The 12,798-nt window shown below is 45.7% G+C and overlaps 1 protein-coding gene and 1 non-coding gene across 4 annotated transcripts in view; one reads left to right on the plus strand and one right to left on the minus strand.

Annotated features, from left to right (window-relative positions):
- Positions 1-5,608, minus strand: part of LOC118583798 (protein arginine N-methyltransferase 9) — a 36,448-nt gene extending 30,840 nt beyond the window's left edge. For all 3 annotated transcript variants that reach the window (XM_036187501.1, XM_036187500.1, XM_036187502.1), the window contains exon 1: positions 5,248-5,608. In XM_036187501.1, coding sequence (XP_036043394.1) covers positions 5,248-5,436 — 189 coding nt within the window. In that variant the 5' untranslated portion in view covers positions 5,437-5,608. The remainder of the gene's footprint in view (positions 1-5,247) is intronic.
- A 3,436-nt stretch (positions 5,609-9,044) lies between these two features.
- Positions 9,045-9,150, plus strand: LOC118584991. Its single transcript, XR_004945145.1, has one exon. It is a non-coding gene; the product is annotated as a U6 spliceosomal RNA (small nuclear RNA).
- Positions 9,151-12,798: the final 3,648 nt, after the last annotated feature.

Here is a 12,798-nt window from a genome sequence, read left to right on the forward strand (position 1 = left end):
GCCGTAACCAGCTGAGTTCTTATGATACGTTCCTGTGGCCCGCAGCCCCTTCCCTCCTTCTTGCAGATCAGGATGTAGCTCTAAGTTACTGCTCCAGTGCCATGCATGCTGCCATGCTCTCCACCATGATGACCATGGACTACACCTCTGAAACTGTAAGCAAGGCCCCAATAAAATGCTTTCTCTTATAAGACTTGCCTTGGTCATGGTGACTCTTCACAGCAATAGAACAGTGGCTAAGACACCAAATAAGCACATGCAAAAATAATAATAATAATATGTAAATTAAGCAGTATGATCTTTCTGTAAACATCTGTTCTTAGCTGCCTCTCTCCTACCTCTGTTTGGAAGCAGCTGTGCATCAGGAGTGTCCTTGACCCTCTTAATCAGCCCTAGTGTACAGTGCACTGTCATGTATGTGTTAACGATGCAACACATATATGTCTACTTAAGACCTTGTTTTCTGGCCCTCAGACTCTGGCTGTCTCTACCAGTCAGGCACTGGGTCTCCAGTCATCTCATCAATCAATGAGCAAAGAACTAGAATTAAAACTCAATGATGAACATGAATTTTGCTGCTATCCTCACAGAAGCCTATAGGCAGAAATTTAACAATCTTTAAAAAGTTCAAAATGGGGGCTGGAGAGATGGCTCAGCGGTTAAGAGCACTGACTGCTCTTCCAGAGGACCCAAGATCAATTCCCAGCATCCACATGGCGGCTCACAACTGTCTGTAACACCAGTTCCAGGGGCTCTGACACCCTCACACAGAATATATACAGGCAAAACACCAGTGTACATTAAATAAATAAATCTTTTTTTAAAAAAAGTTCAAAATGTTCTCAACTGCCCCACCACATTCCCTTCACAGGCTATAAAGATATCATTCAGTCTCAAACCACAACGTCACTATTTACTGCTACCCTGTTATGTAAGTTTCCTCTGAGACTAAAACATTCCATGCTGCAGAAAAGCTCCTTAAAACAGAAGATAAACAACTCAAGATAGCTTCAGGAAATCCCTGAAACGGACCAGGTTCACTATGCCCCAATATAACAATATTATGTAATATTGCTATGATTATAAACAATAGTGCTAAGCGTCACTCAGACAAGCCAAGCTTCAAGGAGACTCTTGAGATCACACCAACTGCCTGGAACAAGCAGAAACCACCCAGGCTGCCTGGAAGAGGTTTAGAGCAGAGGCCCTTGGAAAGGACACTCTCCAGTCTGGTGGGCTGCCAACAGGCTGTGCAGAGTGTTCCAGTTTCCAGCTTTGTGAGTTGTCATCCACGGTGGTGGGCTTGGATGACATAGCTGTCTTTAAGTTATTTCTGTCCCTGTAAGTAACCCCAATAAACTTGGTTCACTAAGTTGGACTTTGATGGTATCCATATTTTGGTCTGTCATGAGATCTGGGTGGAGTAGACATACGTTGTGTCCCCCAAGTTTTATCACAAAACACTGAGTTTCAATCTCCACTTCTGGACAATCTCTACTCTACAGTCTAGCCTGACCCTAGGTCAGCTGGTGGAGTGCAGCAATTGCCTCTCACTGCCAACCGAGCTCAGTCTCCTCTTCTTGTATCTGTTTTCCATGATATTGCACTATGCGAAGAAAGGCCCAGACACTCCAGTTCTCAGGACAATAAACTTTACACATAAAAGTTAATATCCAGAACTGAACTACAACAGTTTACTAGGAAGACAAGGATAATGAAGGAGATTCTATTATATATATGACAGATATTCTAGATATCTAGAAATATGAATGAATCAAGAGTTCTCTAGGTTAACAGATTGCTCAGCGGTTGAATACTCTTTCCTAGGATGCTTAAGGCCCTGGATTTGGTCTCTGGCAACAACAAAAATAAGTAAATAAATAAAGCAGCTACGGAGCTGCAGAGATGGTTCAGTAGTTAAGAGCACTTGCTGTGCACACCTCCAGCACTCACTGGGGAGGCAGAGGCAGGCAGATCTCTCAGTTCAAGGACAGCCCAGTCTACAAAGCAAGTTCAAGGACAGCCAAAGTTACACAGAGAAACCTTGTCTCACAAAGAGAAAGTGGGGGAAAGGGGGGGGGGGAGTACTTGCTACTCTTGCAGAAGACAGGATCTTCCAGGATCAGTTCCCCAGCACCCAGATCGCAGCTCACAACTGGCTATAACTCCAATTCCAAGGAATCCAATGTGCTCTTCTGGTCTCCTCAGACACCTGCATGAAGAGACTCTAGCCAGCCTGAGCATGGCAGGCATGGCTCTGGCAGGCTTGGCCCTTCTCCCCATTGTTCCCTCTGCCTTGCTAAACACTGTTAGATTACATTCCTGAAACTAGTCACCAAGGTCTGTTCCCTTATTTGGCCACTTCCTCCTCCTGAGGCTGACTACCAAGGTCCAGCTAAAGTATTTAAGTCCAGCAATCAAAAAGCCCCCTTTGGCTCACCTAATTATCATGTGCAATAAAAACTAAACACCTTATCCTAACACAGGTTTCCCCCTTTACCTTTATAAACCACCATTTGCCTCTGGGCCACATCTGTCTCCTCTCTATCCAGAGGCAGTCCTATGTCCCCTAGGAATTAGTCCCCCTTCCCCTCTCCCTGACTTCTATCTCCTGTCTTTGTCTCCTATTCCCCATCCTTTGTCCTTCTGGGGCAAATAAATCTCCTTTGTGCTGAGAACTTGGTCTTGGGGTGTCCTGAGCCGATACTGGTCCCTTTTACTGCACACAGGTGGCGCATATACATACATACAGGCAAGTATTCATAAATATTAAATTTAAAAAATTTAAAACGTAAGTGGTTTAATGTTATTTGTTTTCTTACTCTTTGTCCATTTGGGGGTCCACCACCCAGCTCCCAAATAAATCACACATGGAGGCTTATTCTTAATTATGAATACCCAGCTTTAGCTTGGCTCGTTTCTTTCCAGCTTTTCTTAACTTTAAATTAACTTGTCTGTCTACGGCCTCTGGCCTTTACCTTCTCTATTTGTGTAATTTACTTTCACTCTTACACCATGGCTGGGTGTAGCTGGGTGGCTGGCCCCTGATGTCCTCCTCCTCTTTCTCCTAGATCTTTCCTCCCAGCTTTCTCCTTCTATTAATTCTCTCTGCCTACCAGCCCCTCTCTCTTTTCCCCTGCCTCACTATTGGCCACTCAGCTCTTTATTAGACCATCAGGTGTTTCAGACAGGTACAGAGTTAAACAAATGCAGCATAAACAAAAGTAACGCCCCTTAACATAATATCCCCAACAGTTTAATGGGACTGAAGTGAGGTAGCAGAGAGACTATCAGGAAAACAAACTTCTGCAATGCGGCATTTGCAGAGAAACATCAACTTTGTTTCATATCAAACAAGCCCGTCACTAAGTCCTATTGAGTGTCGGCCATCACCAGTTTGTTTTTAATAAAAACTAGGATGGGTCGCACACAACCCTTCCTCAAACTCATTTGTGTAGCTGAAGCTAACCTGGAACTTTCATTCTCCTGCCTCTGCCTCCCAAGTGCTGGGATTACGGATGAGTGCTGCTACACTAGGTTTAGACCTCACACGTACTGAGCACAAATCCACCAACTGAGCTATGTCTCCAGCCATATAGACAAATTTTACATTTATTTTTTTCTGTGCTGGGAGTGCAACCCAGAGCATCACACTTAGGGCCATTCTATGGCAAGCTGTTGTACAGGCCTATCCTCCAAGCCAAACAACTGCCATCTTGGAGGGGAGTTTAGCTGTGTCCGCTTGCAAAGATCATACCAGATGGACTTGTTGACTGCTTACGTCTCTCCCAGAAAGGCAGGCTGGGTCATGAGACCCTCACTGAGTATCCTGCTGTTCATACCACCTCTTGTATGCGACACTGCTCTAACTGCACGGCTTCAAGTAGAGTCTAGAGCTATAGTTCTCCACTTTCCTAGTGCTGCAACCCTTAATGCAGGGCCTCATGTCGCGGTGACCCCGACCATACAATTATTTTTGTTGCTACTTCATAACTAATTTTGCTATTGCTATGAATCATAATGTAAATTATCTGATATGCAGATATCTGATATATGACCCCTGTGAAAGGGTCATTTGAACCCCAAAGGGGTCACAATCCACAGGTTAAGAACCTCTGGTATAGAGTGTATAAGCCAGGGAAGACAGTGGAAGGTGGCAGGGAGTCCAGCTATGAGCTATGAGAAGGCTATCATCCCTGCTGGGTAAAGGCTTTCCAGTGCAGCCTTTTGTGAGGGGAGCACCCACATCCAATAAGTAATCCCTCATCTATGCTCTGTAAGTAAGCCCAATGAACTCACTGGTTCCCCAGAGACCTCAGTTTGTTGTTGGAGGAAGGGCAGATATGACTTATGTCTTCCCTGGATACGAATTTTACCAACACAAGCACTCCTCCAATGGTCTACACTCACAGCCAAATTTAATGTGTACTTTCAACATCCACTATTCACCTTGTCCATTCACAGAAGCAGCAGCTAGAACTGCACAAAGAAAAATTGTGTTGATTCTACTGCTGTCTACACACAGGAACAAACTACCCAGAATGCTATCATATTCTGAGGTAAAACAACATGTCCTGAAAGTTCTGTGAATTACAAAAGCCTAATGCTACTGACATCTAGTGGGCAAAGGACAGACCATACTGCTAAACATGAAGGAAGACACAGGGCTGTCTTGTGCAAAATGTCAACAGTGTCAGGTTGAGAAATTCTAGGCAAAACAAAGCAAGATCATCCACAGCTTAAACTGAATGTGCAACTACACTGCTTTTTGAAATTGAGATTCTAATACATGAAAATGTACAGTAGTTCAACAGGGTAACTGTTGCACATAAGATGGATCCTCGAATAAAGAGTCTCTTAGGATTGTACAATTTATCCAACTGCAGGACGTACAGTATTCCTTCTACACAGGATAATGCAAAGCCTCTGAGGCAGGGCTAATTAGATACTGGGGGAGAGAAAGGACTACCCAGTCTTATTAGCATTTAAAGAGCCTCTGGAACCTTAAATGAAGCAGAAATTCTGAAACAGATGTGAGACGACTCTTGACTTGTTACAAAAACCTGGCTGTACTGAGATGGGCTGCAGGAGAGCCCAGAGGCCGGAATCGACTCCCATCGTAGTATCTCAGTCTCTCTGACACACACACACACACACACACACACACACACACACACACACACCCCACCCTGTTGTCGCTGTTAAGATCGCAGGGTTTGACAGGCACTCCGGGAAGGAAGGCCTCACCTTCACGTCGTCTTTGAGCTCCGGCGCCAGGCTGAGCACCAGGAGGTAATGGGCGTAGGCAGTGCCGAAGTCCTGGGCGCCCAGGCAGTGCTCAGCGCTCTGCAAGGACCGCGCCACCAGCCGGTCCCGGCCGGCCGCCCCTGCGCCGCCCCCGGCGCCGCGGCGGGGTCTGGACCTCGAGTTCGGCATGGCTGAGTCTCCGCTCGGAAGCCCTCGAGGAAGACGCCTTCCTCCGGGAAAAGAGACTCTCGACGTCTCACTTCCCTGGGACCCAAGGCAGCCACAGAAGGCGCAGGAGGAAAGCGCGCTCACCCACACACAGGAGGAAGCTCCGCCTTCTCGGCTCGGGCGGAGCTGCGCACGCAACGCGAGGCGGCGCGCAGTGATGACGCCACGCCGGCGCGCTCTCTGAGGATAAGCCCCACCCCCACCCTACCCCCGGTGCTCGGGAGGCTGTAAGCTGGGAGAGTCTTCTTGCTGTCAGCTTGTTTGGGCGAGCTGAAACCGAAGGGGTCGTCCTCTCTCCCACCTCCTGGAGTGTGCTGCTGCTGCTGCTCGTCGGGCATGTGCGATGCTCAGAGCTCAGGGCGCCAGTCTCAATATTGCAAAACGAAATAAAAGCACCTTAAAGTTGGTCATGGTGTACTTACTCTCTTAGCGTTAAGTAGTCTCACAAAACCCCGTAGACGAAACTTTGGATTACACTCGATAAAGAAGAAAAAGGCAATCTCTGAGAACTGCTTCAAGGCCGCACAAGTTCGTGGGAGGGGTATAGCCGAATCCGACTTTCCTGATGAAAATATACATTAATCTATAAGACTTAGGTCACATGTGGCCTCTAAGATATTCATTCGAAAGTTTTAAATGATATATAAGAATTGATAGCATAAGCTGTTTTTGTCCCCATTTTCAAGAGATTGGTGGTGTGTCAAGTGGCTAACAAGAAATGGAGGATAGAGCATTTGGGACATCAAACTAAAATTTTCCGGTTCTCCTGAAGTCAACCTTTATGTGCCTTTTTGCTTTCCCTTGTGACATTCTCTGCCCCACTTTTCTAAGTACCTACCTATGTGCAACCTAAGGATGTAGGGCTTCACTATAGAATATTTCTCTAAGAAGATGGAAACAGAGGAAGGCCTCTACACCTAATAGGACTGAGTAGAACATAAAGATCGATAGACTTGAGGGAATGGTCTAGTTCCAGTCCATGCTTTTCCCCTTCTTATTGATCTAGTAACCTTCCTTTAAACATTCAGAAAGACCCAACAAAGCTCTCTTTCTGGCTTAAGTCATAAGGTTGCTCTAACTATACAATGAAATAATCTATAAAAGCATTTTACTTAGACATACATAGTTAATGTAATTCATGTTACCATAATCTAGAAACATTTAGAAATCATCTAAACTTTAAAAAAAGTTATTATACCTGTAATAACTGTAAACATCTAACCAAATATGTATGATGTCATTTGCATGGCATAAAAGTCAGAGGTAATAGGCTGTGGCTGAGTAGAGAGAGATATCTCAATCCTTCTTTCCAGACACTTGCATGGGAGATATGCTGGTTAGTGTGAATTTTCAACCTAACAGAACCTAGAATCACCTGGCAGACTGGCCTCTGATCATATCTGTGGGTGATTAGCTTGACTGACTTAATTGAGGTAGGGAGACTTAGCCACTGTGGGTAACACCATTGACTGGATGAGAATCTGGACTGTGTAAATGGAGACAGGAATCTGAGCCACAGTGTGCATTCATCACTCCCTGCTCCCTGAATGTGACAATGATATGACCAGCTACTGCATGCTGCTGGTGCCCTGGCTTCCTTGCAACCTCTTTGTCTCTTAAATTCCTTTGTCAGAGCCTTTTATCATCTGAGAGCCAAAGTTACATTTTAATTACTATACCTAAGAGATCCATGACACAAAAATGCCTCTGATCTGCAAGACTCTTGCCCAAGGAAAGGCAGTTCCTGAAACGTTAGAGGATGTTGTTTATGGGAGACAACAAGCCACATGTTTTACTCCCCTAAACAAGTTTATCTGACCCATCTGCACTGGATGTGCTTGATCACATGTGGGCAAGAGGTTCACAGGCTGGAGGTGGGTCAGGATGTATAAGTGTACCTGATTAGACCTGATGGGGAGAGCAATGGATTTTCCTTCTTAAACAGTTACAAACTGTGATTCTGGGTCATTTCCCAGGACAGAGGTATGAACCTAGCCAATTGACCAGTATTTGATTAAAGCTTGCTTCAAATTTGGCTTTAAACTGTGGTACTAGGCTTATTCCCAATCCGTGGGATAACAGTCACAGGCACCGGAAAAGAAACTGAGACAGAGATTGGTGTTTGTTGGACACTTAGTCCGTGGCTGGTGACACACTCCAGGAAGATGGGTCACTGAAGTACACCCTTAGGGTTTAATAGGTTAGCCCAACTCTCCCTTCTTGACAATTCAGGATTGGAGAGCCTACACTCATTACACTGCTCTCCATGACTAGAGAGCCTACAATCGTTACCCTGCTCTCCAGTAGCAGCCAAAATCACAGGAAATGGCCTCTAAAGCAGTGTGAAGGCCACAGCACTTCTTTTACCAATGCTTTTCTTAGGCCCCATTTGGAGAAATAAAGTCAGAACTTGACACCTAGGTTAGCAAGACACGAAAAATCCACTCCCATGCCCCTCTCTTCATAGTCTTTAAGTTCTTTCCTCCAGGGCAGGGGAGATGGTAGTTAACACTGACTGCTCTTCCAGAGGAGCTGGGTTTGCTCCCAGTAACCACATGGCAACTGGCATCCATTCCTAACTCCAGTTTCAGGGAACCCAATGCCCTCTTCTTCTGTCCTCCATGGGCAGCAGGCACACATGTGAGACACATACATTCCTGCAGACAACGCACCCACACACATAAAAAATAAAATAAATTCTTTCCTCTAAATTATGTGAAGGAAATGTCAGGGCTTGGCTGCTTTCAGTGCAGAACCACTGTTTAGTTAGCGTGGCTTCCTGGAGACAGGGAAGAGAATGCTGGGAGGACCCGTCAGGTTTTTACATTGCTGTGACCACAAAGCCTGAAAGAATTGACTCCAGGGAAGAAAGACTTGGTTCGTGGTTCTGAGTGTTCCCATCCATCAGGGCACAGAAGGCATGGCAGAACAGCTTAACTGACGGCATCAGAAGTATGTGGTGGAGACACCAGGGTGCAGGGCAGAGACCAGCAGCAGGTATAACCTGCAGAGGCCCTCGCTTATGACCTGTTTCTACCAGGGAGGCTCTATTTCCCACAGGCTCCCCAGGTTCCCAACCAACAGCACCACCAGCGAGGGGCAAACATTCCAAACTGGCATTTCCGATTCAAACCCTGACATAGGTTTGAATACATACACCCACGAGGAAATACTTTAGCCTGGAAGTTACACCTGCATTCACCTCAGATCCCATGGCCTGAAGCACAGGGCACAGTCCCCACTGCAAAGGGCACGGGAAAGTGCAATCTTTCAAGGGAGGGCAGGATGTTAGGGGACACTGCAGCCATGTCACCTGGAGCTGCACAGGGATGGAGATCCACCATATCACAAATAACCATGCATCCTCGGAGGTTCCGCGTTCCTGAAACAGTCGACCTGGAGGCTTGGAACAGCTATGGTACATGTTCTTCAGCTGTTGCTTTCTCCTCCAGCTTGTACGTAAAAAGCCTGTGGTGGCTGATTTTAAGCTGCAGTATTTCTGAATCTGTATCAACTCCTGACAAGACACAAGTCTACATACTTGCTTGTGTGTTTAAGAGTACGTTCCGGTTCTCACTTCAACAGCACATATACTAAAATTGGAATGATACAGAGAAGATAACATGGCCCCTGCACAAGGATAACACACAAATTCATGAAGCATTCCATATTAAAATAAAAAAGAATGCTTCCTGGTGCTGCCGGGTTGTCTAATTTCTGCTTGTTTTATCATGGAATGTTGGTGAATGTGCCCAGTGTTACGGTTTAGTGACAACAGCTGGTTTTGGTGGTGGTTCAGGCTGCCCAGTCACTTACTGTCCCCAGGTGTGATGTTTCACTTCTATCAGGACCAGCTGTGAGCTAAGAGCAGCTTTCCCAATGACGAATAGTGACAGTGTGGGCTTCTTCCACAACCAGCAGTGCTTTCTCTGTACTTTGGCGGTCCCCAAGCGACACCTTTGCTGCTTGTGCACATCCAGTGACGTTGGACGGGCTGCCTCAGATGCTGCGGTATGTCCTCGTCTCGGGGTTCACTCAAGCAGGAGTATTATGGGTTGTCATAGCTTGGTGCAATGTGCCCAAATGTGGTCTATGTTCTCATCAGAACCCAAGGAGGTCTGTCACATGCCATATTTCTCTGTGGTGTATTGTGGGAGGTGCTACCACCTGCCCTTCTCCATAGAAAAGATTTCCGGGGCTAGAGAGATAGCTCAGAAGTTAAGAGCACTCACTGACTGCTCTTTCAGAGGTCCTGAGTTCAATTCCCAGCACCCACATGGTGGCTCACAATCATGTGTAATGAGATCTGGTGCCCTCTTCTGTGTACATAATAAATAAATCTTTGGAAAAAAAAAAGAAAGAAAGAAAAAGAAAGGATTTCCGACTATGGCTCAGGCCACTGGACTCCTTGAAACATCAGAGGTAGGGAACTGAACTTTCATAAGATTTATTTCCTATCCTTTGAAATTTTATTATTATTATTCTAATTTTGTTTGTCTGTACACATGAGAGCAGTTGCTCACAGAGTCCAGAAGAGAGACTTGAATTCTCCATAGCTGGAATTACAGGCAGTTGTGAGATACCTGATATCAGTGCTGGGAACTGAAATTCATCCTCGGCAAAAGTATGCACTCGCTTTTTTTTTTTTTTTAATTTATGTGCATTGGTGTCTTGCCTGCATGTATGTCTGTGTGAGGGGGTCAGGTCCCCTGGAACTGGAGCTACAGACAGTTGTGTGAGCTGCCATGTGGGTGCTGGGATTTGAACCCAGGACCTCTGGAAAAGCAATCAGTGCTCTTAACCACTGAGCCATCTCTCCAGCTCTCACTCTTAGCCACTGAGTCATCTGCCAGGCCCGTTGACTTACTGGCCAAACAGGACGTTCCAAGCAGATACAGACATTACTACTCTGCCTGTTTGCTGTCCAAACTCAACTGTTCAAGGTCTGATTCATAGGCACTGCTTATATTAGCAGTAACAGTGAAGCTGGACATTCTGCTCCTTCCCCAAGCTACTTAGCAAGGATAGCATGGTGGGTTTTGTGGCCTTTGGGCTTCTGCAGCTGGCCATTGTCGAGCCCATGCATCCCCCTGTGCTGGTGGTCTAGGCTGCTGGTGCACTGGGGATCAGGAGTTCTTCTACCTTTATGGTCTCTATCAATGAGAAGCTCTGAGTCTCTACCAGGAATCTTCAACCCACCAAGAACTCCAGCCACTCAGGCTTGCTGTATGCCACCTTTGGGATTAGCAGTTTACAGTCACATGGTGCACTTGAATCCCTTATGGGACTTGTCTTGGTTATCTTTTCCAGTCTCACACTTTACCTGCCTGGGTGGAGTGAGAGCCCTGAAGAGTACAGAGAGGCATCAGCAGAGGACTCTAGGAAGAAAGCATATCTCGTCAGTCTGCTTCCTTCCCCATAGTTCCTGAATGTTCTTGTTGGTACCCATGTTGGCTTACCTCATGGCCACCACCAAACAGAGGGGAAGGAGCTTATGATTTACTAGCGTGAAATGTCGTATAGAAGGAAGTTTTTTTGAGATTTGTTTATTATGTACAGAGTGATCTGCCTGCATGTATGCCTGCACACCAGCAGAGGGCATTATATCTCATTACAGATGGTTGTAAGCCATTGTGTGTATGTGTGTGTGTGTGTGTGTGTGTGTGTGTGTGTGTGTGTGTGCTGGGAATTGAACCCAGGACATCCGGAAGATCAGCCAGTGCTCTTAACCTCTGAGCCATCTCTCCAGCTCCCTGGAATGAGTTTTAAAGGCCCCAGGACATGGTTACTCCTTTCATAATAACCCTCCCTCCACAGGCAGGAGACCACATTGATATCCCACTTCTTGGCTGTGAGCCTAGCCTTTAATGGCTGAGCCATCTCTCCAGTCCCAAATACTTCCCAGTGAATGCACAGAGCACAGAACTTGTATGATGGTGATCACAATATACAGCTGAGTGCTGACAGAGGGGTAGAAGTTGAAGTCACATCATTTTGAATGTCACTAGGTGTGTTAGACTGAACAATTAATCTCCAAAGATGTCTGCATATGTGACTATGTTATCTTTCAGGACAAAAAGGATGTTGCAGTTTGATTAGAAACCTCAAGATATGAAGCAGGGACTGGTTCCCAGGATAAAGGCACTTGCCACCAAGCTTCAGTCTGATCCTTGGGACCCACATAGCAGAAAGAGAGACCCATTTCCCACCCACAAGTTGTCCTCTGGCTTCCAGCAGTACACTGTGATATGTGGACATAACACAACACAATAATAATAATAATAATAATAATAATAATAATAATAATGAAAATAATAATAAATTTTTTTAAAGTAAATACAATCCCAGATGTGGTGGCACACATTTTAATCCCAGGGACTCAGGAGGTAGAGGCAGGCAGATCTCCATGAGTTCAAGGGCAACTTGGTCTATGTGGTGAGTTCTAGTATATCTAGGACCCACATGAGTCCCTGTCTCAAAAATAAAAACAAAAAAGTGTAAGATGGAGGAATAAATATTTCCTGTTGCTGGCTTCAAAGATAGAGAAGAGATATCAATAGCAAGTGTTATGCCCACATCATGAGCCCCCCAGAGACCACCAGGAGTCTGAGTTCATATACAAAAGCAAAGAGACTTTATTGCAAGCTCAAGCTTGGGCTCTCTGTCTGTTCCAACACAGCAGTTGGATCAGGGAAAGCCCTGAGCTCAGTTATGGCAGGGATTTTAAGGACTAAAGGATTTGAGGTAGGGGAATTCCAGATTCAGATGGGGGGGGTTAACTCCTCACTGGGCAAGAGTGGGGCACAGAAGTCTTGTCAAACAGGGATCGGTTACTGGCATTGCTGCAAGGAAATTGGCAACTTACATACAAGTGATGTAAGCTATCCTTAATGTTCTGGAGCATCTAACACTTGTTTGTCTCAATTCTGATGGGTCCCCCACAGGGTGCAGTTTGTGGCTTTTCCTGGTTATTGTAATGTGTGAGGCCTAGTCCCGGTATTGTTAGTCTGCAGCCTGTCATGGCTGCACTAATGTTAAGTTAGGCCTCTTCACAAGGAGTGTGTGAATTCTCTGACAGCTTTGAACTGTCTACAGCTGCTGTCCAGAAAGGAAGGAACAGGGTCCTAACAGTGACTCCAGTGAACAAGAAGAGGAACTCTCCCCTAGAGCATCCAGAGAGTAACACAGTCCTGTCAATCTCTTGTTTTCAGCCCTCTGAGACCCGTTGCCCCAGATTTCTGACTTCTGCAACAAGGAAATAAAATGAACAAACATCTAAGCCACTAAGTCTATGGTTTTTATTATGACAGCAAAAACAAAAAT

This window comes from Onychomys torridus, chromosome 5 (genome assembly GCF_903995425.1).
Source record: "Onychomys torridus chromosome 5, mOncTor1.1, whole genome shotgun sequence".
NCBI classification, from domain to species: domain Eukaryota; kingdom Metazoa; phylum Chordata; class Mammalia; order Rodentia; family Cricetidae; genus Onychomys; species Onychomys torridus.